Source organism: Streptopelia decaocto (genome assembly GCF_964273445.1).
Source record: "Streptopelia decaocto genome assembly, chromosome: 25".
NCBI lineage: Eukaryota > Metazoa > Chordata > Aves > Columbiformes > Columbidae > Streptopelia > Streptopelia decaocto.
Window position 1 is genome coordinate 1,530,676 of NC_138680.1, and position 27,981 is coordinate 1,558,656.

General features: G+C 49.4%; 1 protein-coding gene across 1 annotated transcript; it reads right to left on the minus strand.

Annotated features, from left to right (window-relative positions):
* Nucleotides 1–331: 331 nt before the first annotated feature.
* On the minus strand, nucleotides 332–18,751 carry SLC4A5 (solute carrier family 4 member 5). The gene is made up of 23 exons (XM_082072474.1): nucleotides 18,684–18,751; nucleotides 15,892–16,052; nucleotides 15,518–15,673; nucleotides 14,107–14,202; nucleotides 13,413–13,468; nucleotides 11,931–12,088; nucleotides 11,747–11,834; nucleotides 11,428–11,582; nucleotides 10,953–11,096; nucleotides 10,309–10,483; nucleotides 9,558–9,691; nucleotides 8,443–8,714; nucleotides 6,164–6,225; nucleotides 5,469–5,669; nucleotides 4,997–5,110; nucleotides 4,246–4,407; nucleotides 3,645–3,823; nucleotides 3,479–3,551; nucleotides 3,274–3,342; nucleotides 2,856–3,029; nucleotides 2,543–2,704; nucleotides 1,292–1,359; nucleotides 332–841 (listed from the first exon to the last, which is right to left on the minus strand). The coding sequence occupies exons 1-23, from the start codon at nucleotides 18,734–18,736 to the stop codon at nucleotides 676–678; spliced, it is 3,078 nt and encodes a 1,025-aa protein (XP_081928600.1). The 5' UTR covers nucleotides 18,737–18,751; the 3' UTR covers nucleotides 332–675.
* Between the last annotated feature and the right edge of the window lie 9,230 nt (nucleotides 18,752–27,981).

The following is a 27,981-nucleotide window of genomic DNA, read 5'->3' on the forward strand; positions in this document are numbered from 1 at the left end:
AAAGGTTCAGACCGGTTGCAATATTGAACTGGTGTCCTGGAAAGCCCCGTGTGGTTGGTATAAATATCAGGGAGGGGAAGGGTTGGGGCTCTGTGAGGCTTGAAATAAAGAAAAATAAAATAATGCATCTAGCAAAAATGAGTCAAAGAAATAGATTTGAGAGGGTTGCTCCAGACCAGCAGATCTGGGTCCCTCATGTGTCACCGCGGGCTCGGACCAGCATCCTTTTGCCAACACAAAGGCCGATGCACCATGCCCTTCACAAACCAAAACTCCCTGAGAGCCGCGCTGTGATTTTAGGGACTGGGGACACGCATCTTGTTCCACCTGAGCCACACAAACCTCCTCCTCACCCCAAAAATCCCCCCTCAAATCCATCCCCCCGGTGCGGTCCCCATCCCCATCAGCCCAAACCCACTTCAACTTCTCCGGCCCAGCAGTGGCTCCGAGGCCAAAATCGCCAGTTCCACCTTTTCAGCCCCGTTTCGCCCAGCAGAAAAGGGAGAAAATTCAACAAGTCGTGATGCTAAAAACTACCGGAGCAACAGCCCCCTGGGGCCACCGGTCTCCTCTGTTTCACATAGAAAAATAAGCTCAATTTATCTTTATATATATATATCAATATATATATATATCAATATATATATATAAAGGGCAGGGGAAGGCTGTGCGGGACTATAGCGTGGTCTCACTGCCCATGTCCCGAGGGGGTTTGTCGGTGTCGGTGTCCTCGTAGTCCGACTCCATCTCTATCTTCACCTGGGGCACGGCGCAGATGGGGCTTCGGGAGTAGTTAAACGCGGGAGACGATGGGCACGAAATCTTCAGGTGAAGCGTAATACTGAGGAGGCGGAGGAGAAAAGGGAGTGAGCATCCAAACCTGGGTACCCGCATCCCAAAACCACCCCAGCAAAGGGCTCCAGATGATGCTACCGCCGGTAAAAATTCATAAAACCACGGTATTTTGCATTTATTATGGACAAACTGCAGAATTAGTGGCTGCAGGTGGGGAATAATCCCAAGTTTTCAGGATTTACATAGGCAACTCATCCTAAAATTTTTGGGGCTATCAACCCTCTTGGGGTATGTTGTCCCCGCAAAAGCCAGGACCAGCAAACAAAAGCACCCAAAATGCTGCAAAAATATACGGAAAGAATTCAGAAATGTCCGAGGATGGTGGCAAAGGGTTCAAGGGAGTGATGCTCAGCTGGGAGCATTGGTTTGTGACCCCAAAAATATGTCCCCAGGAAGGGGGAGTGTGTGTGTTGGGGGCCCGTTCGGTGCCGTTTACCTGCGATCCAGGTCTGAACCGTTCGGGGAGGAATCAGAACGCAAAGCTCCAGGTGGAGGACCTCTTTCCTGGGGGGACACGCAGGTGAGGAAGGAGCCCCCCCAAAAATCACCCACCCCGCCTCCAACCTGCTACTGGGTCCAGCATCCTCCAGCCGGCAGGAGGAGGAGAAAAGCTCCCGCGAAACGCTGATTTTGGGGGTGATTAGAGCACGGAATCAACAAATTATGGCGTTAAAACCTGCTGGCAGCGCGATGCGACCTGGTGCCGAGCTGGAGTAAACTCACCCTGATTTATTCTGCTTTTCTATACATTTTGGTCAGGGCTGGTTTGGCACCAGCTCGCGTACGATGCTTCGGGTGGAAGGTTGAGCCAAATTGACAGATCTCTTTGTGGCAGGGATAAAAATCTCTGCACCCCTTACTTTTAGATGTGAAAAATCTTCTTACATATAGATATCTTTTAAAAATCCCCATCAGCATCATCTCAAGGGGGAGAGCCAAGAGCATCCTGGCTTCCCAGCCACCTGGAAAATGAATTTATTAGCAGCACTGCGTCCTTGAGAGATGCTTTAAATGTGGCAAATCCTCTGTGCTTCGGCAGGAGGGATCCGGGCTGCGGTTCTGAGCGGGGTTAGTGCCATTGTGGGGGGTTAAGGAAGCAGGAGGGAATGCGAGAGGGGGGTCCTGGGCTCTTTACTTACGGCTGAGGCAATGGGGACCCCCATTTTGGGGCTGCGTTGGCAGGGGCTCCATGGGGATCTTAATGACTGAGGGAGGTGGGAACTGGGGGAAGAAAGCGGGGAAATTCGGTGAAGGCGGCACCTCTGAAAACACCCGCAGCACCCAAAGGGACCCAAAACCTCCAGAGGTGGGTGCATGAGGAGGAGGCTTTGCCTTCCTCTTCTCAACCCAGGGAAGGGTCTGCAGCCCTGATGTTTAATGATGCTTTGCCACCGTACGATGGGTGCTGTACCCTCCGCCGGGGGGATTTTGGCTCTTTTCCCTAAGGAATTCTGGTTTTGCCACAATTTTCCAGCTTTCAGGACACTCGGCGCATCCCTCAGAACCTCCGGCCAGCCCCTCAGTGTCACTTAAAGCCCCTTTATCAGCCTGTCCTATGTATGCAGTCAAACACCTCCAGGAATACAAAATCTTCATCCCAAACCCACCGACCTGGAGGTTTCGGTGGGAATTTCCCTCCCCGGTGGGTCTGGGATGTCCCCATCGTCCCCACGCACCCCACACCCACCTCCTCGTCGCTGCTGCTGCCTCCTTTGTTGCCTTTTTTCTTCTTTTTCTTGTCATCCTCTTTCTTCTTCTCCTTCTCTGGAATGATGTTGTCAATCCAAGCCAGGTCGTGTTGGGAGAAGACAAAATCCAGGAGCCGCCTCACCAGAATCAGGGCTAAAATCTACGAGGGGGGAGACGCAAAAGTGGGATCTGCAAGAGCATCTCTCACCTTAAAACCTGGGGAACACCACGGGACCAAGCCAAAATGTCTTTAATTCCCCAAAATATCTAAACTAGGTTGGAATATCAGCCCGGTGGATGGATGGACTCACCATGACGGGGAAGATGATGGCAGCCACAGTGGATTTGAGGATCCAGAGCACGGCCAGGCAGATGATCTGCACCAGCGTGAAGAGGTGGATGCGGCGCAGCGGCACGTGCCGGAGGAAGACGTAGTCAGGTTGGTGCTTGGCTGGCATGAGGAAGAGTTTGCAGCGCTCCCAGAACTGCGGGGGGATGAAGGCCGGGGGTTAAATCGTGGCTCAGTCCCCAGGCTGCATGGATAAACCCTCTTTTAGTCCCCAAAATGGGGAACTTGGTGCTTTTTAAATGTTTCTCAGAGGGTTTGGAATATCTGCTGGAAATATTGGAGGCCTGCAAATTTTGGGGTGAAAATCCCCCTTTTTGCCCTGGTGTAGGATCCCTTCACGGCCATTAAGGAGGAAGAGGAGGAGGAAGAGGAGCACATACCTGGATGCCATTCAGCGACGCGACGCCCATGTACAGAAAGACGCCGTACAGCACTGGCATGGGGATGTACTGCAGACACAGAAAGAACACAGCGCTTACCCTGAGGAAGGCAGCAGCTTTGGGGACCAAGATTTGGGGGAAAATCCAGCTTTTTCTTTGCAGATCCCCCAAACACCCACAGGATGGGAAAAGGAGAATGTTTTACCTTCAGGATGGGGGCCAGGAAGACGGAAATCCCCGTCAGCACGAAGACGATGATTCCCGTCACTCTTTGCTCCCTGCAACGGCGAGAGAAATGGGATAAGGCTGCGCTGGCCAAACGCGCCACTGCGCCCACATTCCGAGGACAAGCATGGCTGAGCCTTCCTCACCTGACCCCCAAGAACTGGGGCTGCTCCCCCGGGGCGCTGGTCTCTGTCTCCATCTTGAGGCTGTCGATGTGGGCGATGGAGATGACGGTTGCCGCCACGTACCAGGGCAGCCCCATGAAGGAGCAGACGGCCATGAGGATGCCCACCCAGAAGAGGTCCAGGTGGTAGCCCGCGGCTTTCTGCAACACAGCACCCGGCAGGGGCGGGGGGACACGGCTCGTGAAGCTCTTGTGTTCGCCCCAGAGCTCTGCAAGGTGGGGATTCCCCTCCTGGTGTACCCCACGGTGCATCCTGCATCGCCACGGTGCACCCTGCATGGCCCTGATGCACCCCACGTTGCTACGCAGCACCCCGCATTGCTATGGTGCACCCTAGATCACCCTGATGCATCGCACATTGCAATGGTGCATCCTGTATGACTACAGTGCACCCCACATTGCTACACTGCACCCCACATCACCCTGAAGCACCCCACATCCCACACTGTGCACCCCCCACATCACCCCGCTGCACCACCCTCCCTACAGAACTGGGTGATTTTAACACCCCAAAGGCTTTGTCACCCCAAAATTACACCGAGCGGGGGACAATCCCAGCTTACCCGTAGCTTGTGCTCCTTCCTGTTGACGATGACGGCCGTGATCTGCTGGTCCATGAAGATGAGGATGGTGACGAGGAGGGCGGGCAGGGCGCTCGCCAGGTAAACCCACCACGGGTTCTTCCCAAAGGGAAACACGAACCACCCTCGGTCCACGCGGGTGGGCTGGGGGGGAAAAAGGGTTTGGATATGGGTCAGAGAGGGGGAAAAAGCCAAAAAGTGACATTCCCAAGCCCCAAGTCACCCTTGAACCCTCTGAGCATCATCCCGTATCCCATATCCATCCCTGAATCCCATTGGTACCCAAACCACCCCCAGCATCCACATTATCCTCAGATGCTCATTGGGACTCCCCACATTCCCCCTGGATGGGGGGGGAAGAGAAAGTTTTGGCAGGAATTTTATTGCCTTTATTTTTTACCTTAAAATCAGTAGGCACTTGAAGCTTTGGGGTGTTGAGTCCAAAAAGCACATCCAGCCCCACAAACATTAGTATGGACATAAAGATAGAGAAATCGCTAATAAGTTTACGCAGCTGCCAGGAGCAAGAGAGAAAAGGAGGAGAAAAAAAAGAACGAAATAAAAGGAAAACAAAAAAGGAAGAAAAGTGACAGAGTTAGAATAGTCCCCCAGAAAAGACAAAGTAGATTTTAAGAAGAACACTGCAAGAGCTGCGATTTTTCCCCAAAAAACTGAAGAGGAGCTGGAAAGAGAGGAGATGGAGATGTGAGGGGTCCCCCCGGTGCATCCGAACCTTGATGATGCTGGGGATGTGCAGTTTGGGGGTGTCCAGTCCGAAACAGGCGTCCACGGCGCAGAACAGGAGGATGGAGAAGACATTGGAAAAATCAGCAATGAAAGCCCTGACCTGGAGGCAAGACGAGGAAATGGGGGCGGAAGGGGTAATTAATGGGATGGAGAGGTTAATTAATGGGACGCAGAGGTTTGTTCCCGCTTCGGAATCATTCCCTGGGGATTTCCAGCTCGTGGATAATATGGGTATCACCCCAAAAATGTAGAGTTTTGACCCCATTTGCATCGTGAGGTGATGGGTTATTCAACATGCAAGAGGCTAAAAGTTTGGGGAGGATTCTCCTCATTTCTCGCAATGCCCTAGAAATACAGATTTATTTTCCTGAAGCTCTTTGCACCCAGAAAAAAAAATGACAAGTCCCATTTTTCCTACTTTTTGGAAAAGAAAAGGGTAAAACCGGTGCTTTTCTTACCTTGGTAGGGAAATAGCGGCTGAATTTGAATTTTTTCAGGGTCAAGGTCATGGAGTAGGTCCCGAAGAAGAGGATGAAGGACATAAGGGCCAGGTCGGGCACGAATTTACAGGACTTCCCCACTAAGCTGCCGCCATATTTGAGACATTCCTTCTTACTCAGCTGAGTCCAGTCCAGAGCTGTGAGGTTAATAGTATTGTACTGGGGAGAAAACCCCAAAAAAGAGCAAAATTAGGATTTTAAGCAATTGCATTGCGCAAAGACAGGGTATTTCCTAGCAAAACCAAGCAAAATTAGCATTTGGTGCAATTGCAGCATGCAAATACAGGGGTATTTCTTGGCCAAAATAAGCCAAATTTGAATGTTAAGGAATTGCAGCATGCAAGGAAAAAAGGGTATTTCCTGGCCAAATAAAGCAAAATGAGTATTTTAAGGAATTGCAGCGTGCAAGGAAAAGGGTATTTCCTGGTAAAAAAAGGCTAAATTAATATTTTCTGCAATTGCAGTGTGCAGGGGAAGCGGTATTTCCTGGCTAAAACCAGCAAAATTAGTATTTTAAGGAATTGCAGCGTGCAAGAACAAGAGTATTTTGCCAGAGCCGCTGCCTCCAGGAGTCCCATAACCACAGAAAAACCCTGGAACTGCTGTTAATTTGGGCAAAAAGTGGGGATATGGGGACAAGTGAAGCCGCTTACCAGAGAAACATTAGTGGTGTTGGGCGCCACCGGAGCTGAAGCATCGAACAAGGTCGCGTTGGCTGCGGAAAAGGAGGTTGTTATTGAGGTTTTTGGCTCATCCGGAGCTTTCGGTAGTTAAAATCAGGTGGGTTTTACCCACAGAGACCACGGCTCAGCCCGCGGAGCGGGATTTGGGGAGAAAAACCTGCAATTTCTAACCCCGCAGCGACTTCTCCCTGATTAATCCCACGCGCCGGTGGAGAACGCGGCTTTTCCTTCGGCGGCTTCTCCCTGCGGGGCTGGGGGGGTTGGAGGTTTAGGAACATCCCAGCTCGGAAAATTTAGAGGGTTTTCCTCGGGAGGCCGGTCGAGCATCCCGACACCCGCGGCTTAAAACCACGGGGGGAAAAGACTGGAAAAAAGCAGCTTGTTATTTTTGGAAAGGCAGCACCCGATCGTGCCCAATTCGCTTTGTTTTTTGGCTTGTTTTGGTATTTAATAAATCATTTTAAGGGTGCTTTTACGTCTCACTGCAAAAATCAAATAAATGCTTTCTAGCCCCCGGCACCTTCTCCTCCGGCGCAAAAAGCGGCTCCGCGCGGCTCTTCGGGTGACGCAGCTTCGGGAGCACCCATAGGTGCCCCTAAATAGGGTCTGGGGGCTCTGCCCCCCCCTCTGCTCCATCCTCTTCGTGCGCCGAGCGGGAATTTCGGCCGCCCCATCCCGGCGCTGAGGATTAATGCAGGAGAAGCGATCGCTGGGTTAGAAGCAGAGACCAAAACGGGGCTCTGGGAAACAGCGCTGGCAAACCCAGCATTAAAAACATCATTATAATTATTATTATCTTATTTTTCCTCCATAATTTTTCCAGAAACCAGCCTTATTTGTGATTTCTATGACTTAAAGGGTAACATACCACTGGTGGTATTTTAAGAGAAGACCCCTAAGGGCTCTACTTAAACCCTTTTAGCAGAAAGAATGGAAAATAAAATACATGGAAAAAAATAACAACAAAACCCTCACGGGGGAAGAGTATCAAATATTAAAATAGTTTTTTAATATTTAGAAGGCGATACTCACTTGAGATTGAAATCAGCCCAAATTGATGTGTGCAGCAGAGACAAATATGGGACAAATCAGTTATAATAATCAAAAATCAGAACTAATTAAAAAAATATATTAAAAAAAAAAAGGATGTAGGGGGGAATAAACACAATTTCTCAGTATCTAGAGGAATGGAAAATCCAACGCGGACACTTTGGGTGCCCAGGACAGTGAGGGATGGGGCTGGGTTGCCAAGAGGCTTTGTAAGGTTTTTGGGGTGCAAACGTCTCTTGGCCGCCCGGGGTTTGCTCAGAACAGGGACCTGGAAAAAGGGGACACGTCCCTCGAGGCCAAAGGCTTTGCCTTTGGGTCACTCGGCGGGTGGTTGATATGGAGAAATCGAGGCAAAATACAAAATTAAACTCAATAAATGCAACTTCCATCACGGCAGCTCAGATCTCTTCTTGCAACGAAGGGGATACGTTGCATGGCGGGTCGTGGATGCTTTTATTTCTGGGGAGAACTTCACCATCTTCACCACCACAGCTCTCTGCTCCCTCTGTCTGCAGCTGATACTCTTTAAAATTGTTAGAATTGAGACTTTTTAAATAAATTCAGCTCATCTGAGAGCAGGCGGTCGCTGGCATTAAACCCAAACTGAAGATCTTCACTCCCGTCCAGGTGGACACGGGCGCACCTGAGCCGCATGATTCTGGACCAAGGATCATCTGGTACATTCATCCAAGAGCAAAACCAGAGGAGTCATCAAAAGACCATCTGCTCAGAGCCTGAAGGCCTCTCCTTTTTGAAAAGGAGTAAAAAAAGAGAAGAAAAAAACAGTCCAAGGAGGTCTGGACACCAACCAGGACATCCCAGGGTGTCCCTGACACCAGGGAAGAAAAAAACCCTTTGGTGTATTTTCTGGAGAATAAATTTCCATCAGCAACAGGCTGGAATTAATGATCTAAAATGTCTTTTTTTTTCTTCATATTTCCTTTGTTTTCCATCCATCTGGCTGCTCCAGGCTGCTTGAGGCTCTTGGCACCGTTCATCGTGTCCCGACGAGCTCATCCACAGGGGACAAGGCTGCACTTCTCACCCAAAAACCACCCTTGGAGGAGGACAAGGTCTCTCCACCCTACGCTGCCTCCTTCCATGTCCTTGGCCAAAGATCCAGGGGGATTTATCCAGATCAGGACCCCCCAAATCCCCTTCATCATCCCCATCCGGCTCCGAAAAAGATGCGTACTCACCTGGGTCGGGAGCGATGCACTCGCACTTGTACATGGTCACATAGTCCGGCTTGAAATCCGAATTGATGGGGTAGTACTTAAAGGCTCCGATCATCTTCTTGATGGCGTCATAGATGAAGATGAAGCTGATGAGGGTGGAGAAGCCTTCCTCCGTGAAGCGGGTGATGTATTTTATAATGAAGCTGGCGTCGGTGGCCACCAGGATAAGGCACTGTAGAGCAGAGTGCAATCCGATCCAGAGGCGGAACTCCATGTAGTCGATGCCGTTGCCTCTGAAAGTGGAGACAAGGTGAGAGCGGCCTCGTGAGAGCACATTGTGGGCTGGAGAACAGCCCAGAAGAGTATCACAGAATCACACAATGTCAGGGGTTGGAAGGGCCCTGGAAAGCTCATCCAGTGCAATCCCCCCATGGAGCAGGAACACCCAGCTGAGGTTACACAGGAAGGTGTCCAGGCGGGTTGGAATGTCTGCACAGAAGGAGACTCCACAACCCCCTGGGCAGCCTGGGCCAGGCTCTGCCACCCTCACTGAGAAGAAGTTTCTTCTCAAATTTAAGTGGAACCTCCTGTGTTCCAGTTTGAACCCATTACCCCTTGTCCTATCACTGGTTGTCACCGAGAAGAGCCTGGCTCCATCCTCCTGACACTCCCCCTTTAGATATCTGTAAACATGGATAAGGTCACCCCTTGGTCTCCTCCAAGCTCAAGAGGCCCAGCTCCCTCAGCCTTTCTTCACACAGGAGATGCTCCACTCCCTTCAGCATGTTTGTTACCCTGCGATGAGTTCTGGTACCCCCAGGGAGTAATTTTGGTTGGAAAAGACCTTTAAGGTCGAGTCCACCCGTTTCCCCACCCCTGGCACTGCCCCATGTCCTGAGAACCTCATGTCCGTCTGTCCAACCCTCCAGGGATGGTGACTCCAGCACTGCCCTGGGCAGCCTGTTCCAATGCCCCACAGCCCTTTGGGGAAGAAATTGTTCCTAAATCCAACCTCAACCTCCCCTGGTGCAACTTGAGGCCAGTTCCCCTCCTCGTGTTCCAGGTCTCTCAGCTGCTCCCATCACACTTGTGCTCCAGCCCCTTCCCTTCTCTCCCGTACATCACCCAGCACCTACTTGCTGAAGTCGAAGAGCAGCTTCTCGAAGATGAGGATGGGGCCAGTGCTGCTGAGGATGATGAGCGGTTGCCCGGCGAAGAGGCAGAACATGGAGCCGGCCATGGCCGTGCCCAGGAAGCTCTCCATGACGCCCTGGGGATGGATCCAACCCAGCGTTATGGTGACACATCCCCATGGACACCCCGGATAGAATCACAGACTCATTTAGGTTGGAAAAGACCTTTAAAATCATCATGTCACACTGTAAACCTAATTCTGCCAAAATGGAAAGTTTCCCAGAACGATTAAATTTGTTGTCAGTTTGAGCTATTTTTCTCTTTTCATATTTGCTAAGAGACTAAAATAGTCCCGGAAATAGTTTTTGTTTCTGTTTGTTTTAATATGAGGATTCTAAAACGTGTACGGAAATAAACTAACGAAAAATTCTTCTTTGAAAATGTAGTTGGCTATAAAATACTTGAACTAAAAATGACTGATTATGTCATTTTAATAATAAATTGTATTCCTTCTATAGAAATTAATCAGGTAGCTTATAGCAATTTTGCCTCTGCTTGGACCAGTAAAGGATGGTTGGGACAACGTCCTCTTGCTCCTGGCACTTTCACTGTGGTGGGTTTTCCCATCCTACAAGTGTTCCAGGACTGCCAGTCCCATCTAGTAATTCATTTCTGTCCCCAGCGCTAAAGCTGGGCATGGCAAAGGGGTGTAAAACCCGTCCCATCCCTGCTTGCTGTCCCCAAGGACTCCACCTGGTAGTTGTCCGTAGCGTCCCCAAGCAAGCCCCCAAAGGTGATGGCGTTGGTGATGCAGCCCAGGTAGATGAAGAGGATGGCGGAGATGGACTGGATATGAAAAGCTTCATAGAAATCGCTGGGGAACCAGGGCAGCTTCCTCTTGATATCCAAATAGAGGCCACCGCAAAACCTAGGGACACACCACAAAAGGACCAGATAGAACCAGAGAAAGTTGGAAAAGCCCCTCGAGCCCAACCATAACCCACTCCTGGGACTGTCCCATGTCCTGAGAACCTCATGTCTGTCTGTCCAACCCTCCAGGGATGGTGACTCCAGCACTGCCCTGGGCAGCCTGTTCCAATGCCCCACAGCCCTTTGGGGAAGAAATTGTTCCCACATCCAACCTCAACCTCCCCTGGCGCAACTTTTTGATTTGCTACCTTATGTCTTTCAGTCCTATCCCCCCGACTTATGTATTATTTGTTTTTAGGATAAAATTATTTGGTTTCAGGACCAGACACATGGGCCTTCCACCAAAACAGACACAGTGCCTGCGCCCAAAAGGATTTCACCCCCCTGAGCCCCAGGAGATCATGGGTGAACCAGCAGGAGATGCCAATGGGTGCTGAAGTCTCTTGGGTGGTGGGGTGTTCGCTCACCTGCCGGTCCACGCGAGTTCTTCCCCAATTTCATGAACTTCGGGCATCTCTCCATCCTCGCTGCCGCCTCCACCGCCCCCGGCACCTGCCCCACCGGCCGTGCCGTTCATCTGCCCAACCTCGTTCAACGAGAAAACCGATTTTCTGTGGGAAAAACACCGGCATTGGCCACGGCATCTGCCTCAGTGAGCCTGTCCTGACACAGGGACCACGACCAAAGCCATGGTGCAGCTTTCCACCTGTGCTAGAGCTTGGGTTTGGGGAGAATTTGGAAAGATCAAGAGCTGGATTTGCTAAACCCAGGGTGGTAATGCAGGTTTGGCAGAGTGGAAATGGCTCTGAGCTGGTTTCGGGGGAAAAACTGTGGAAGAAGCAGCATTTCTGGAAGATCTGCAGATTCTTTCTAAGGATGAAGAGCAGCAAAGCTGCTGTCCTGCTCCAGCACCTCCAAACCTGCCCCATGGCTCCCACCCACCTCTTCTCAGCCGAGGGCACTTTTTTGGGTGGTTCGATCCTAATGTTGGGGTCCCACTCGCCGGGCGGCAGGACGATGACTTCATCCAGGAACTCGTCGATGCCAGCGATCAGGTCTTCTCTGTCCCGGGCTTTGTAGGCAACGTCGCTGAAGAGCTGGAGGGAGAAGAGGTGTCAGCCAGGGAGCACACGCGTGTCCCGTGTCATTATGGGATTTTCAAGCTCATTCGGTTGGGTGATGGGATGAAAATGGCTTTTTTTTCCCCCTCAGCTCTGAGCAAAGGGGTTCCTGGCATGGGTTGCGTCTGGGATCTACTCACATCATCCACCATGAGGGTTGCAATGGCTCTGCCGATCTCATTGTAGGATTTGGCTTTTCCCGCAGGACCGAGGAGAATAAAGAGGAACCTGGGAAGGGAAAGACGCTGTGTCAGCATCCTCTGACCACCAGAATTCATGTCCTGAGAGCGCTCGGTGCTTCGGGCCCCAAGGAATCGCGCTCACCTGGTGGGGACGGGCACCTCCGTCACCCCTCCCAGCATCGTCGCCTGGAGGAGCCGCACGAAAGCCACAAAGGGCTTCTCCAGGAATTCCACTTCTCCCACCAGCACGTTGGAGGCCTCTGCATCCTTGGGGATCTTCTTGATGAACTTGTTCTTCAGCTGTTGGAAAGACCAGGGTGGGGAAGGGCGTGGTTGCTGAAATTTGGCTTTTCCGCCTCTTTTACACACCCTGAACGCAGCCGCAGCCTCAAACTCTTCATCTCTGGTGGTCTCAGGACTCCCAGAGGTAGGGATTCGAGAGCCATATTCAAGAATAAACCAGCAAGGGATCCTGGAGCAAGCCAGGGAGTGTTTTTGCAATTCCCCCCAGACCCTCTATAATGCAAAAACACCACTCGGTGCTGTGCACAGGGGATGTTTTTGTGGCCCTTTTTTTCCCCCAATCTGATCCTCAGAGCAGCAATAAATAATGGAAGTAGGAGACCTCGGTTCATAGATTTATTCCCCGGGTCTCTTCTCCCCTGCAGCTCTTTCATTATTAGTCTGCAAGGGTTCAATACCGACCCGAGCAGGGTGTTATTATAATCTATACGCCAGCATGAGGGGAGGCATGTGAGCCGGGCAGTGAGCTCTCCCCTTTCTAATCTTTTAAACCCAAATGGAAAAAAAAGAAAGAAAAAATAATAATAAATCAACTCCTCCAATGCAGCTTGGACTAAGCAAGAGCAGGAGTTAACGGTGACCACTAAGCTTCAAGTAACACTTAAAAAGTCCCTTTGTAGTGGGTCTAATAGGGTGATTAAACCTAAATGCTTTGCATATTTTGGGATTAACCCTCCGCACCCCACCGCTGGAGGCTGATATTTGGGGTTCGTTAGCGTGGAGTTGATTTGCTTTATTGCGGCTCTGATTGAGGAAGGTGTCCTGGAGTATCACCTGAATTTCCATCCTTCGCTTCCCCCTAAATTCCATCACAACACGTCAGCTCAGCAAGGACGTCCCTGGGGAAAGCCAATTTCTTATTCCGTATGAACCCACGTTGTGTTTAATTTTCCCTCAGGTTTATGCTGAAATCATGGTACGAAGGGATGGAGGAACAAAACCTGCCTCTTTTTACAGAACGTGCCTCTATTTACAGACTATTTTCTCAAGGGTTGTATTCATGTTTGCAGACCCAGTCAAGCAAGGGCTCTTTTAGGATCCCTGCACTCCTACAAGCATCTTTCTAAAGATTTTAAGGAATATTTTTCTCCCCTCTACGGATCACAACCACATCAGCACCCTCGCAGGTCCGAAATTCTGCGTTCAGCTTGCAAACACAGGTATTATTTCTGGGACAGCTTCCTCATGAGTTAGCGGGGATCGATACGTGTATTAATCTCCCTAATTAAGAATCTGCGCAGTTATCGATCACGCAGCCCCCGTCCCATCGTGTCGCAGATTCTCCTCACAGCATCGTGCCCATGTTTTTGGGGGCAATTACCTGGTCGGTGCTCGGAGTGTCCGAGATATCGTTCATGCTCCGACTCTGCGCGTGACCTGACGGAGATAAGAGAGAGAAGGTGAGAAATCCACCCCGAATTTCAGCCCCACGCACAAGGAAAGGACTTCAGCGCAAAGAAATAAGAATTATTTATTCTCGCAAATGAGATGAAAAGCCAAAATTACGATGTTTTTCTGATGACTGTCATGCTGAGGTTACACAAACCACATCTCATCGACGGCTGTGGTGTGGGGGGGACTACGGTGGGTTCGTGGATTCGCTGACGGAGGGCATGGGAACAGAAATTAGCCTTGAAGATATTAAAGCCTACCCGTGAGAAAGATGGGAGTAAAGAGTATCTGGAGATATTAAGGTGTACCCGTGAGAGAGAAGGGAGTAGAAGAGTAACATTGATGATAGCAAAATTAGCCAATGAAATGTTACTGCTGTAACTTGCAACCAATAGTGAAAAGACACATGAATTGGTAAAACTGTATAAAAACGCACTTGTGGCGATAAATGGCATCTACTACTTTCATCCTGGAAGAACTTGGTCTATGTCATTCGTCGGTCTCAACCATGACAGCAGCGGGACCCCTTGTAATTGCGATCGCCTGCTCTCGCTACAATTTGATTTTTTATTGTTTTTCCCTGATTTTAGGAGAGTTTTGGCCTATCGCCACCCCCGGCTTACGCAGGCGGCCGTAGCTGGCGCTCTGGCGCATCCGCAGGTCCTCGGTGGAGCGGTGGAAGGCGGCGCCGGCGGCCGGGCTCCGGACGGGGCTGCGCGCTGCGGGGAAATAAAGCGTTAAAAGAGATGCAGGTGCCCAGGGAACCCTTGGGTGATGCTGACGGTGAGATGCCGGGCTGAAAATCTACTACCCAGCACATCCGTTTTTTATCTCAGATGTTTAAGCTGAATTACTTCGCCAGCAAGATTCCCCTTTTCCCCCAGGTGTTTTCTGCATTAAGCATCTCAAAAAAACTTCTGAATTCCCAAAACTGTGTTTTCCTTGGGGGAAAAAAACCCCATCTGGATCAGTTTTGTTGAGCTGCTCTGCAACCGCAGCATCTATCCCCTTTTTTGTTAAACCCACTAAAAATAATGATGCAATTCCCACTGGGCATGTCCCTATTTTCAGTGTGCTGTCGGTATGTATTCCAACATCACGGAGTTGCCATTGGAATAAGAAACGTGAGGGACCCTTTTGCTCCTGCCAGTGACTTTCTTGTCCTCGATGTCCCTATTCGCATGTTCAAAGTGATGCCATCGTGTCAGCAAGGAAACAGAAACACAAAAGATGTCCCTATTTTCCACATCTACCAGGACTAACCGCAATGTTTCCAAATCGTCGTTTTTTTTGAGAGCTTCTGGGCAGAAATTAGCTCAAATATCGAGTTCACTGATACGGATGGTGGCTGCTTTGAAACATGGGGATGCCCATGGGGTGGGAATATTTCTCATTGACGGGCTCTCCCGTGTGCATTTGGAGCCTGGGCGCTGCTGTTCTGGCTACCCGAGGAGCAGCCAAAGGCCGGCAAATCTCAGGCTCCACCAAATGACCTCCATTTAAAGCTAAGTAAATAATCTAGTGTGAAAACAAACAAATCCCCTTTTATAATGGCTCAAAAATAGGCAGGTTCAACCACGGAGCAGACTGGATTTGTCTGTGGGCTGCTCTGCCAGGAAACCCCTGGGCCAAGCGACCGCTGGTGTCCCTCACACAACCTTCTTGTCCATCACAGAATGGTTTGGGTTGAAGGGACCTTCAAAGATAATCTAGGCCATGAGCAGGGACGTCTTCATCCAGCTCAGAGCCTGCTAAAAAGCCCATACCCATCTTTCTTATTGGCCTCTTTTAAGTACTGAAATATAAAATGACCGTGTCCATCTCAGGAGGCATCTCCTTGGCTTCCAGCTCCCAATGACCCCTCACCCTTAAAGCCACCAGTGGCAGAAGCTTTTAGGATCTTTCTCAATGCAGTAAAAAACCCCAAATGGTTGAGTTTCCCCATTTCCTTCTCCTCAGACTTTCCTCCCCACAGGCTTTTTCACCAAAGACTCACGGACGCAACCAGGCGCAGGTTGGACCCCAAGGACTCACTCGTGTTGGAGGAGACGGACTTGCCGATGTCGGCCAAGGACCGGTGGATTGGCTTCTTGGTTTGGTGCCGGTGCTTCCTGAGGAGCACGTAGCTTATCTTGTCCCGCAGCTCTGGCTTGAGCAGCCCGTCCTCAATCTGCTTCTCAATAACATCATCTGCAAGCACCCAACAAGAGAGACGCATGAGTTGTCCCACCACAAACCCAAAGAGCTCAAGACAACTTTTATTGAACCGAATTGATGGTTCTCAACTCCTGATTTTGTTTATTCCCGTGCAAGTTGGTTTTTATTTGCACGCAGCAAGGAAATGTATTTAAATCAGTTCCCAGCACACGGGGAAAAATCCACCTGAAACCACCGATACCCACTCATACCTATGATTTGGGGCAAAGAGTAGCCGTCTAAGTCCAGGAGCACCGTTCCCGTCTGTAGACACGTCCGCAGCTCAAACAGGCTGTGCAAGGACAACGTGGACACATGGGGCTTGCTCCACCTCTCCCCGCCTTCCTCCACCTTCTCTTCAAACTTAATCCACCTGCAATGAGAACGGCAGCCGTGGGGACGGGCACAGAGAATGAGAAAATGGCTTTTCCTGCGGTGTTTCCCTTCTGCAACATGAATTAATTCATCCTGCAAAGTTTTGGTTTGTTATTGAGGACAGGAATGGAGAAATCAAGGAATATCATTAGGCAAAGTTGCAAAACATCTCGGCTCCACCACGGAACATAACCCTGAAGATTTTTACCATCTTCAAACAGCTCCTGTGAGATTTGGGAGGTTTGAACTTGCATTAACCAGGACCTACATGGGCCAACCGTGCACGCAGGAAAGCAAAAAATCAGCAAAACCCCATAATTTTAATGCCTCAGGTTTCAACCTGGTTGCTTCACTCCCCTGGTGGGAGATGAGCGGGTTCGTGAGCCCTTGGAAATCAGCTCTTCCTCCTCCGTTCCTTAATTGTACAAACCAAAGACTTGAGAGCGAATGAACGGGGCCCAGCAGCTCTCGCCCAGACGCCCATTTGGGGCAGAAAGCTGCTTTTCCTTTGCTCCGTGGATTAGCCCTCGCAAGGCTTAACCTTGCAACTTTTAACTGGTACAACTGGGATTTGGGCACAGACGGAAAGGACGTAGGAGGTTTTTGGAAATAGCTGATGGCTCCCAAATGCTGTAGGAGAAGAGTGGGGACAACACAGGATTGTATGTGCATTAAAACGCAACTGCAAAGAGAAAACCCTGTGTGTTCCTATTGAAAAAATGGTCTGTGCTTGGGACAAAAGCCCAGAGCATCCAGTGCCCCTTGTGCACATCACTCCAAAGCTCCCCAACCTGCTATTTTTGCAGAAACCCCTTCTCCATCCTTTCAAACATCGCTTTTATTGGGGGGCAATTCAAGCTTCCCGCCGTAGCGCCCGTTCAGCCCCGGCGGTGCTCGCCCAAAGCCGATTAGGTCTCTTTTCCTTTCTTTTTACCCCATTTTCCTGTCGAAAGTGGGTTATTAACATGCGTGTGGGTGGGCGTGCAGGACTCGGGGCGTGTTGCCAGCGTCCCGTGATGCTTTGGCCACGGCTGCAGCAAAACCCCGTCTCCCCGCTGCGATCGGCTTCTTTATCTCCATGTATTTCCATTTATTGGGGATTTAGGCGCAGGTAACACTGGTCCCAGCGAGAGCAGCGGCTCAAGCAAGAGTGGAAATCCGGGACTTGTGAAACCTCCATCCTCCCGGGGGGAATTTAGAAACCTCCATCTCAAGCCCTCCCTGGTGAAAATTCCAATGCAAATGCTGATTTTTTGACTTCCAAGCCTTTTGGGGAGTGGTAAATACATGCAAAATGGGTGGGGGACTAAAGAATTTTAGCAAAAGCATCTCTGCATTTGAGCAGGGCTAGGAGCCAGGAGGATGCTCCACGGTTTTCCAAATTTTGGGTGATGCCAAAAATCAGCCCAAGAGATGGGACAGTACCATCAGCAGCCCCGATTCCCTCCCCAAATCCCCCAAACCTTACACAGCTGAGGGTAGGAAGAGAAAATTCCACTTGGATTTGGGATTTTTCGCCTTGGATAAACTCCTATTTCAATAAAGCGAACGCCACTTGCGACTCCTCTAATAGTTCTTATCAAAGATATAGTGGGTGGGGTATTATTCTTATTCTTATTCTTATTCTTATTCTTATTCTTATTCTTATTCTTATTCTTATTCTTATTCTTATTCTTATTCTTATTCTTATTCTTATTCTTATTCTCATTTCCCAGCTCTCTGCTCTAATTCTCCAGTTTCCCAGCATGTTACCCCATTTTTTTCACCCTCCCAGCACTTCCTGAAGGGTTTTGCTCTCACGCTGCAAAAGCGAAAAGATGGGAAAAGATAAATTTACCTCCGTTCCTTCTGCTGCAGCTGCTGGACAAAACACCCCCAAAAACCCCATTTTTTCTGCATTTCCTTAATTCAGATGCGGCTTTTTTAATCCCATTAAAAGCGACACTCATTCCCTGACCCTGTTTCACCCAGGGGGGGTTTTACACGACACATTTTCACATTTTTACAGAATCCCAGAATGTCAGGGATTGGAAGGGCCCTGGAAAGCTCATCCAGTGCAATCCCCCCATGGAGCAGGAACACCCAGATGAGGTTACACAGGAAGGTGTCCAGGCGGGTTGGAATGTCTGCACAGAAGGAGACTCCACAACCCCCTGGGCAGCCTGGGCCAGGCTCTGCCACCCTCACCATGAAGAAGTTTCTTCTCAAATTTAAGTGGAACCTCTTCTGTTTCAGTTTGAACCCATTACCCCTTGTCCTATCACTGGTTGTCACCGAGAAGAGCCTGGCTCCACCCTCCTGACATTCCCCCTTTAGATATCTGGAAACATGAATGAGTCCCCCCTCAGTCTCCTCTTGTCCAGCTCCAGAGCCCCAGCTCCCTCAGCCTTTCCTCACCCGGGAGATGCTCCACTCCCTTCAGCATCTTTGTTGCCCTGCGCTGGACTCTCTGCAGCAGTTCCCTGTCCTGCTGGAACTGAGGGGCCACAACTGGACACAAGATTCCAGGTGTGGTCTCCCCAGGGCAGAGCAGAGGGGCAGGAGAACCTCTCTGACCTACTGACCACCCCCTTCTAACCCACCCCAGGATGCCCAAAGCATCAACCCAAAGCATCTCCCCGATGCTCACCTGGCCGATTCTTTCCACTCCATCTCGTCGCCATCGTGCTGCAGCGTGTCCATCTCGGTGAACAACGTGGGGTTGGGAGGCTCATCGTCTTCCCCCAAGATGTAGCGGAGACGTTCGGCGGCCGGTGACACTGTCGGGAAGGGGAAAAGCAGAGATTTACCATCGGCTGGAGATGAGATGATTCCAATTCACTTCTATATGGAAAGCGCCCAGTGGAGAAAGAGGGATTTGGGGGGCTATTTAGGATCTTGGGGTTAAAAATGGAGGTTTTGAGGAAAATGTTTAAGGTGATAGATATTAAATGGTGGGGAAAACCTAATTAATCTTGTCCCAAAATCTCCGTGCAGAGAGATACTGGTGGAAAGGTGCATCGCAGGAGGAGGGGAATATATAGGAAATTAAGGATCACAGTCACTCCTATATATAAAATAGTCAAATTTCCCTTCCAGCAGCAGCATGTGCCCCATTTCCATGGGGTTTCCCCCATTTTTCCCTACTACAGAGCCTGGTTTTGCCAGGTTGGAGCCGCCTGCCATCAGTAACCAAATCCTCACTGTCTCCGGTATTGGGATGTGTGGGCGCTCACAGGCATTTTGCTGCTGCAACCCTGAAGGCAACGTGTATCATTCGAGGGGAATAATACACATTTACCATTTCTGCAAGAAAAAGAAGCAGTTTCTTGGCTGCGAAGATCCCTCCTGCTCCTTATGGTGTGACACAAAACCTGCCCGCAAATTCCTGACTGATGCAAAAAGGGTTTTTCATCTTCAGTGCATTCCCCGCGACCACGGGAGGGTGACGGGTCTGCCCTCTCCTCTCAAAATAAGAAAAACAGGCTGGATTTGCTCTTAACCCTCTCATTCTTGGTGTGTTTTTCTAGCAAATCCTCATGATTTTGGTTGCAGGGACGGATCAAACACCCGAGTGTGAACTTGGATGTGGCAAAGATGGGGCTGTGCCCCGGATATTCAAACCAGAGGTTAAAATCAGCCCCGTGTCTCCGTAGAAATGGTGTATTTTTAATCAATTTTTATTAAATTTAAGAATTTCTTAATGAAATCATGGGTCTTAGACCCTCGCTTAATACAGTTAATCCAGCCCAGAAAATGTCTTAGAATCCTCCTACACTCAAACCTGGGAATAAGAAAGTTGGGTAATACAGGACCCCAAAAAGCAGGTGATGAAATTTGTGTGTGAGAAATGAGAAAAATAACAAGAATATTGCCCTGTCCCCCCCAAAAAGCAGCCAAAACCCAAGTCCTGAAAGAATAGGACGTCCCTTGCGCTCTAGGCTGAGCCTGCTTAACCGCTTAAGCCCTTTAAGCCCCAGCGCCAGGACTAAAGCGCTGTTGTCAAGTCCTCCTTCCACTTCCATGAGCTTCGTTATTATGATTATTAATATTCCTGTTAATTTTGGAGCTGGGCTACGTGCCTGGAAGGCTTCAGGCTCTTGAAGCTTAAGTGCTGTTCGCGTAAGAGGGGATGAAATGGGTGAGAAACCGGGAACCCGCCCCCACTCTCACACTTTGCTCCACAGCCCCAAACTTAAAATGCCTAAAAACCCCCAAATTCACACTAAATGCAACGAGCCAGACGGCGGCAAAGGGAGTTTGCTGGAAATAACCCCTCTTGGGTAGGACCTTCAGATGCATTTATAAAAAAAGGGGGATTTGTAATTTTGCAGGAGGGGTTTGCAAATCCTCAACTCGATCGTTGTTGCTCCCAACGTTCAGTGATGTTTTTCGGTCCTGAAAATTGGATCAAGCACCTAAATTAACCCCAGGAAGCAGCAGGTACTCGCTTGAGAGGATTTAGTGTATAGCGGCGCCCAGGGTTTGGCACCTCCGGGGAACAGAAGAGTAAAACTGCAACGACACTAGCCAAAAACCACAAAGCCACCCTAAAATTAGCACCTATTTCTTGCAAGACGGGTGCCCCGAGTGGGTTTGTAGCTCCCTGAGGCAGGTTTTATGCTGAGAAAACACTCCTGGGCTGCGATTCCTGCTTTACAGCCACCGAACCTCCGCTGGGATTTCAGCCACGGTGGATCCGAATGGAGCGTTAACGCTGCTGATAATATAGGATGATTTTACGTACACAAAAACTTACATTTCTGTGGGTAATCGGACAGGACAGACCGGTTAGACTGAGTTAAACCTCCTTTAATTCGAGGTGCACGGAGCCCATTGCACCCCAGCTTTGATCCAGCAGTAAAACCTCGCCTAGAGATGCTTTTCCAAACTGCAAATCCCGCTCTGGCTTTGGATGCAATAAAAAAGGGGTCGGGGGAACGCGATGCTGCTTGGGTTTGCAGACTAAACCTTATTTAAGGCTCCAGCACATTAACCATCCACTGTCAGGGCCCTCTAGACATCAACAGCCTTTTCTGGGGGTTTTGGGGGTCAGAAAGGTGCCTTCCCCCCAAAAAAAAAGAGGAGATGGGGTGTACATCCCATAGGATTAGATGCTCCACTCCTGTTCAATAAACCCCCAGGTCTGCGAGACATTTCTCCTCCCAAAAATCCTATTTTCTGCCTCCCCGCTGCTGGGGAGCAGCAGAAGCTGATACAATCCCCCCTGTCCCCGTTATATTTTTGGGGTGAGTTTTAGAGCTCAGTGCCCTAAGCTCAGCCCAAGTCGTTTTTGCAAAGCAAAAGCAAAGCTGCAAAAAAACGGAGCCTTTTTTACCCACACCACAGACACCAAAGAGCGATGGAAATAATAACCTACCTGGAATAATTTCCATATTTTCCCCCATTTCTTCCCGGCTAAACCAAACCTTCGCTGCGCGGTAGAAAAAAAATCAACTCCCAAACTTCCTTTCTTTATCCACTCAGGCTTGTTAAACTCCCCAGGCTTAAGGAGCAGATTATAGGGAATATAAAGCACTTTCCTCTCCCTCGGGCTCTCATGACGGGAAGTTACCAAATCAAACGGGCCGCGTGGCGAGAGGTGAGCGTTTGGTGGCAGCGGGACGGAGCGAGAAAGGGGAGGGAAGGAGACGTGGGAGGACGGAAATCCAAGATTTAGGTTTATTTGGGGGTGAATTTCTCTTTCCCACTTGGCGTGAGGTGGGAAAACCCCCCCCAAGCTCATGGCGGAGAGGTTTGTTTGGGGAAAAACACCCACATGATGGAGTTTTCCTGGGGGAATGCGGAGTTTGGAGTGGTTTTCCTGCATAAAATGACTTTGTCACATCAAAACCAGCGCAGTGTTACATTGTGGTGGTATTTACTGCAGAAAGCGGGGGACAAGGTCCCACTGGCGCCGCCACCAAAGGTGCAAATGAGCTGCGAGCGAAGCCACCGCAAATAAAAACCTCCCCATGTTATAAAATAAAAGGAAAACCTTCCCCTCCATAGGGAAAAGCAAAGCCGAGCACCTGAGCTCTGCTGAGCCGCGACGTGGCAGCTCGACAGAAAACCGGATCATTTCTATAGGGGGAGTGAAGAAAAACCAAACAAACGCAAACCCTAAGAGATCGACAGCTGCTTTGCTGTGCAAAATGTTAATCCCCGCTAAGGAGATTTAACGAGACTGGGCAAAGCCTCGGGCAAAAGCCTCTGGGGAACAAGGTGTGATGCCCAGGGGTGTCTGCACCCTCGGGACCCCGCGGTACCTGGATTTGTTCGGTCGCCACCTCCTGAGGGCGAGGACATAATGAAAGAAATATTATAAATTAAAGAACAATCTCTTTTTAGCTCACCCATCACCTCGTCACCCTCAAATCCCACTTCACACCCTGTGTCCAGCTCTCAGAGATGTCCACAGGGACAAATAAACCTGGGAAGCATGGGGAAAAAAGCGAAACGCAAACACCAGACCAAGCAATGCGGCTAAGCACACAGGAGGCGATTTAAGCCTGGCTTAAATGCCACAAAACTCCTCCCAGGACTCACTGGTCCTGCTGGCGTTGTCGTTGCCGCTCTCGTAGCAGCCGTGGCCGCCGTCGTCGGTGTCGGAGCGATCGTGGCGCTCGTAGTGCCGCTCGCTCTCGCTCGCCCGGTCCCGGCTGGACGCTGATCTTCGCCGACGCCGTTTCCGCCGGTAGCCCCGCGGCACCGGCACCCCAATGTAGATGGAGTGGTAATCTAGAGGAGGGGGAAAAAACACTTTAGAGAGCAGATCTGGGTGTTTTTTGCAAAAAAAATAAAAGCCAGGGAGATATTTGACTTATAGAATCATAGAATCATTGGAAGAGACCCTCAGGATCATCGAGTCCAACCATAACCCAACTCTAGGACTAACCCAAGTCCCTGAGAACCTTGTCTGAACACATTTTAAACCCCTCCAGGGATGGTGACTCCACCACTGCCCTGGGCAGCCTGTTCCAATGCCCCACAGCCCTTTCCATGATGAACTTTTTCCTAATGTCCAATCCCATCAGGCTTAAAATACCCACAAGAGCACTTTGCACGTTTTACGCGGGATGTGCCGAGCCGAGCGCCCGGAGACCAGACGCATCAGGCGACACCTTTGGGGCATCCCCAAGGTTTCGCTCACCTTCCTCATCATCGTATCTCCTCCTGGAGCTGCTGAGCCCCCTCTCGCTCATCCCATCCTCATCCTCCAGCATGGTCCTGCCGCTCGCAGAGAGCTGGGCCAAAACAGAGAGATTTTAAAGGGTGTTGGGGATGCAAACGGGCTCTTCACACACCCGCCGGGTGCTCCTCGCTATGAAAATCCGTCACGTGTGGCCCTGGTGAAGGCACAAGGTATTTCCCAGGTGGGTGAGGACGCAGTGGGAGTCGGGACATTCCCTGTGGATGCTCTGGGGACCCGGGCGAGCTCTCGGTTCACAAAATCTGGATAAATTTCCCCCAGGTTACATCTCCGCTCTCCTATTCCTGCTGCTCAAAGGAAGGCGTAAGCGAAGCATGAGAGATTATTACACAGATTTGCTGGTACGATTACAGACATAAGCTCAGTTAACAGAGGTTGCTCACTGGCAACAAACGCCCGTTTAATTTTCGGGTGTGACCTACACAGATAAAAGGGGTTTTGCAGACACACAGTTCATTTTCCCCCATCTCCTAAGCACAGATTTTCCACCCTACACACGCGACTGCTTCCAGGTATCTTCCTTCCAACCTGCTGTTTTATTCCCCATAGGAGTTTCGTTGGATTTTGCCACGGATGCTAATTAATCGCTTAATTATCTGACCTCCAGTGATTGCCTTTCACACTTGACTTGGACGGGGGAACGGTTACTATTCGTGGCAGCCCGGTCGATGCCGCCCAAAGTCACTTTGAGAGTGGCGGCAGAGCCACCCTCGCCATGTCCACAGCAATATCCTCCCATTTTCCATCTATTTTAGGGAAAAACAATCTCAATTCAAGCCAAATAAGTTAAAAATCTAAAGCGAACGGGGTATGAACACTGCAGGGCAGCTCTGCTTGTTTTGCCCAATTATTCACCCATTTTCCCCCAAGGCCAAGAGCATTTTTAGCCCAATAGCTCCAGCCTTAACCCTGTTGCTATTTGAAGAAAACTCTTGATTTAACCAATTTGGGATATTTTGTTTTGCCCACATTAACCTAACACTTTTTGCCCAGGTGCAAGAACCAATTTATTTTAGGGATAAACACCTCTGGATGGACAACAATGCCCCAAACCTGGGATAACAACAGTCACAAGCTTCCTGAAAATAACATCCTGGGGCTAATTCTGAGGATTTTAGGAAGCTGATGCTGGCAGGAAAAGCAGCAAAATGCCCAGCCAGCTGCAAAAATAACTCTTTTTGCCCTAAAAACAACCCGGTACCTTCACAAACCTTCCCAAGAGATTTCCCCATGAGCTTCAGCACTGGGTCGGGGTCCCCAGGTGATGGATGGGGATACAAAACCCTCCAGCTGGGTCTATGTTGGGAAGAAATGCGACTTTTTTCGGCAATCTGGTGAGATGTCACCACAGCCTGAATAAACCCATCTAATAAATCCACTAATAAATGAAAGGTCCAGATTGATGGTGTCTGATTTATGAGATTTTTTTCCTCTAATTTTTTATATATAAAGCTTTTTCTCCCCCAAAATCCTCGCACGCAAGCGCAAGCACGACGCAGACGAGAGCGGTTTGAAAGCACAACCGCAAGCACGTTAGAAATAAGGGGAGAAAACGAAAAGCGTCGTTATCTTTGCCAATTAAACCCCACCAGCTCTCAGTTCCACTATTTTACCGTTAATAAACTCACCTCGAGCTCCCCAAATAACGCTCAGGAATTGGAGGATGAGGCTACGGAGTAAAATCACGGGTGCCGGTGGGTGCGGAAGCCTTGAGATAAAGCTGCTCTCGCCACCATCGTATCGACGCCTAATGCCAAACGCTCCGTAGCTCCCAGGTTCAAATGTATTTTGGGCGACACCAATTGACTTTGGGAGCAGAAAAGCATCACGGGATGCAATGAAACCTCCGGAGGGGACAGGATGTTCTCGGCAGCGCAGATCTGGTCTTGCGCAGTGATGGTTTCTGGATATCGGACCATCGGGACGTCGGAAAATTCAAGTTGTGCGTCCCCAACTTGCGGGGTTGTGTTTTCTGGGGGGTTTTTTGAAGCATTTTTGGCTCGATCACAAGTGATTTGGGAGGGAAACCGCATTGATTTTTTTCCTTTGTGCAATATTATCTACATCTGATCATAAGGGATGGAAGAGAATTCTTTAGGGAGGCGCAGAGAAGCATCACCACGGGCAAAAAAGCTCCCAAAACCCCCGGTGACAATGGGATCAACCCCTGGGCCACCAAGCAGTTTGGGGGCAGATTTTGATGAGAGTTGCGCACTTAATTATTTTAAAACGTCCACGTTTTCGCTTGTAAGATGTCGAACATTTATCAATTTGATTTCCCAACGAGGAAGCTCCCGAGGTGTCGGCTCCTATTTAACGCCTGGCTTGCTCATTCGCGCTCGGCCTTTTAAAACAGGGGTATCGATAAATCCGCATCAAAGCGGCGCCCGGCGCTTCATCACAGCTGGTGTCATCATTAAGAAAAATAATAACGAGGGCTGGGAAATCAAACTTTACGCTTTGAGGTCATCGGAGATTGGGGCTTTTCGGTGGCGCGACCCAGAGCCTCAGCAGAAGCAAAGCAGAACCTGCTTGATGCTTTATCCCTATTCCATTTTCTTCCCAGTTTTATTAAATATGCTCATCCGTGTGTGGCAGGGTCAGGTCTGGAGTGAGGCAGCGATGCAAAATTTAGGGTGAATTAGGGAATATTGTTGGCGTCCCTTTTATTTCAAATTACAAGCTACATTTATAAGCTTTTGCAAACCGCGCTTAGGATTTCACGCCCTTGCTTAAATCTACATTTCCCATTTTCCAGGCATTTGCAGACCCAATTTCCATGTGTCCTGGTTTTGTTACAAAACAAGTTTCTCTTGTAGTGAATTTGCCTGTCAGCTAAAGCTTCATATCAGCTGCATTTTCCTGGAGAACCAGATACATGTTTGGGTAACATAGCAATGGAATGCGTAGTTATTGATAAGCATGGATGGACATCTGGCGAGAGGGGCAACGAGAAACAGGTGACCAAGAAACTGACCAAGTGTGTATAACATCCCATTCATGTGATACTTCATATAAAAGTGGGAGATCACGAGGATCTCGTCCCTTTTTCCCTTTTCCTTATGGTGACATTAGGAGAAGACCTTGCGAGTCATCCCTGTGAACTGAGGCCTAGTGAGAGACTGAATCCAGCTCCGGTTGGCTGCAGAGTCCAGTCCAGGACTTTGGGTGCCGGCTCTGCAGTTGCTGGGACTTTCAAGATTGGTTTTGTATATTTTGTATTATTTTCTCTATTCTTATTAGTAGCATTAGTAAAACATCTTTAATTTTTCCAACTCTCTTCCCTCTGTCCTTCTTTCCCTCCCAATCGCCTGTTCTTAGTGGGAAGCGGGGAGAGGGAGGGGTAAAAGGGGGAGAGGAGGTTAACAATACATCTGCCAGGGTTTTATTGTCACCCCACAATCAAAACCCTCGACACCATGGAAATAAGGGAGCTGGGTGCTCAATGTGATGCATGAATTGAGTTTGCCCCATCTCACATCACTCACCGTCTGTCAAAAAACAGAATTAATCCACAAAATTCCTGCATCCAACCCATTCCGCGGTCCAGTATCAGCCAGGAAAATGGTTTAAAGGTGTGGGCGGCTCCTGTAACAAAGAGAAATAAAAAGAAAAATGAACTTTCTTTCTCCAAATACGTGGAAATACAAAGAGGTTGAATTTATAGCCTTTGGTTTCTTAAGGTTTTACTAAACATCTCCTAGGGAAGAAAAGCAAAATCCATTAAGCCCATGAGCTGCCTTGTTATTCTATAAATAATTGCGCTCACCCCATTTCCCTGCACGTTTTACATTCTCCACTTGCAAAAAACAACCCCAAACCCACAACCCAATTTTGGCCAAAAAAAATTCAATAACCCAACTCTTGTGGTTCACAGCTTTATTTTCAATGTGATTTCTGGAATAAAGAAGGTTCAAAAAGAGTTTTTTCAGGCCTGTGCTGCGGATTCCTTCTTGTTTAGTTAAAATATAAAGCTTGGGAATAGTCAGAAGAGGGAGACAGAGCCCAGCAGTCGCACACCAGCGCTCACCCGGCTTTCCCCGCTTGGGCATCCGAATAAATGAACCAAAAAACCTTCATTAATAAAAAGCACCACTAATAAACCCAGCGTTTCCTTGGCCGAGCTGCACTGCAGACACATCGCTCTGTTGAAAAATAGATTTTGGGGGTTTTTTTCTTTGCATTTCGCTTTTGAGACGATTCCTCTTGTGTGATGGATGCAGCGATTACAGCCGCCCTGGGGCACCCACAGGATTTGGGTACATTTGGACAGAAAACAGGTCCCTGATCTACACACCCGTCTCTGCGTTTGATTTACGGCTGCTGGGGGAGGCTTTGCCATCGGTATTTTATTGTTCAGGCAGCCCAGGGAGCTTTGCAGAAGGTTTCACTGTTGTTTTTTGGGGTTTTTTGAGAAAAACACATTAATATTTTTGCAATTCATCTCGCTCGAGGTTTCCCTGTGAGCCCGTTTCCCAACGCGGCTCGATTTATCGGTTGGATGTGACACACACCGGTTATTTAATTGATACATCCTGAGCGATGCGGGAGGGAATCGCTGCTTTGATCACCACGTTGTAGTGCTAAAAATTAAGAATTATAGAGGGTCGTTCCTTACGTGGTCATTAGAGATCGGTGTCCAGCAGAGGGGGGTTATCACCATCCCAGAGGCAGCACGTTGCCAAAATAAACCCGTCTTCTCTTCTAAAATCGTCGAGCTCTCCTTTTCCTTGCC

Bases quoted from the DNA above. Each gene is read 5' to 3' on its own strand.
- SLC4A5 (XM_082072474.1), bottom strand. From the start codon at position 18,736: ATGGACACGCTGCAGCACGATGGCGACGAGATGGAGTGGAAAGAATCG. The intron at 14,203-15,517 runs GTGAGTCCTTGG...ATTTCCCCGCAG, and splicing joins GTCCGTCTCCTCCAACACGA to CGCGCAGCCCCGTCCGGAGC. The intron at 11,097-11,427 runs GTGGGTGGGAGC...TTTTTCCCACAG, and splicing joins GTGCCCTCGGCTGAGAAGAG to AAAATCGGTTTTCTCGTTGA.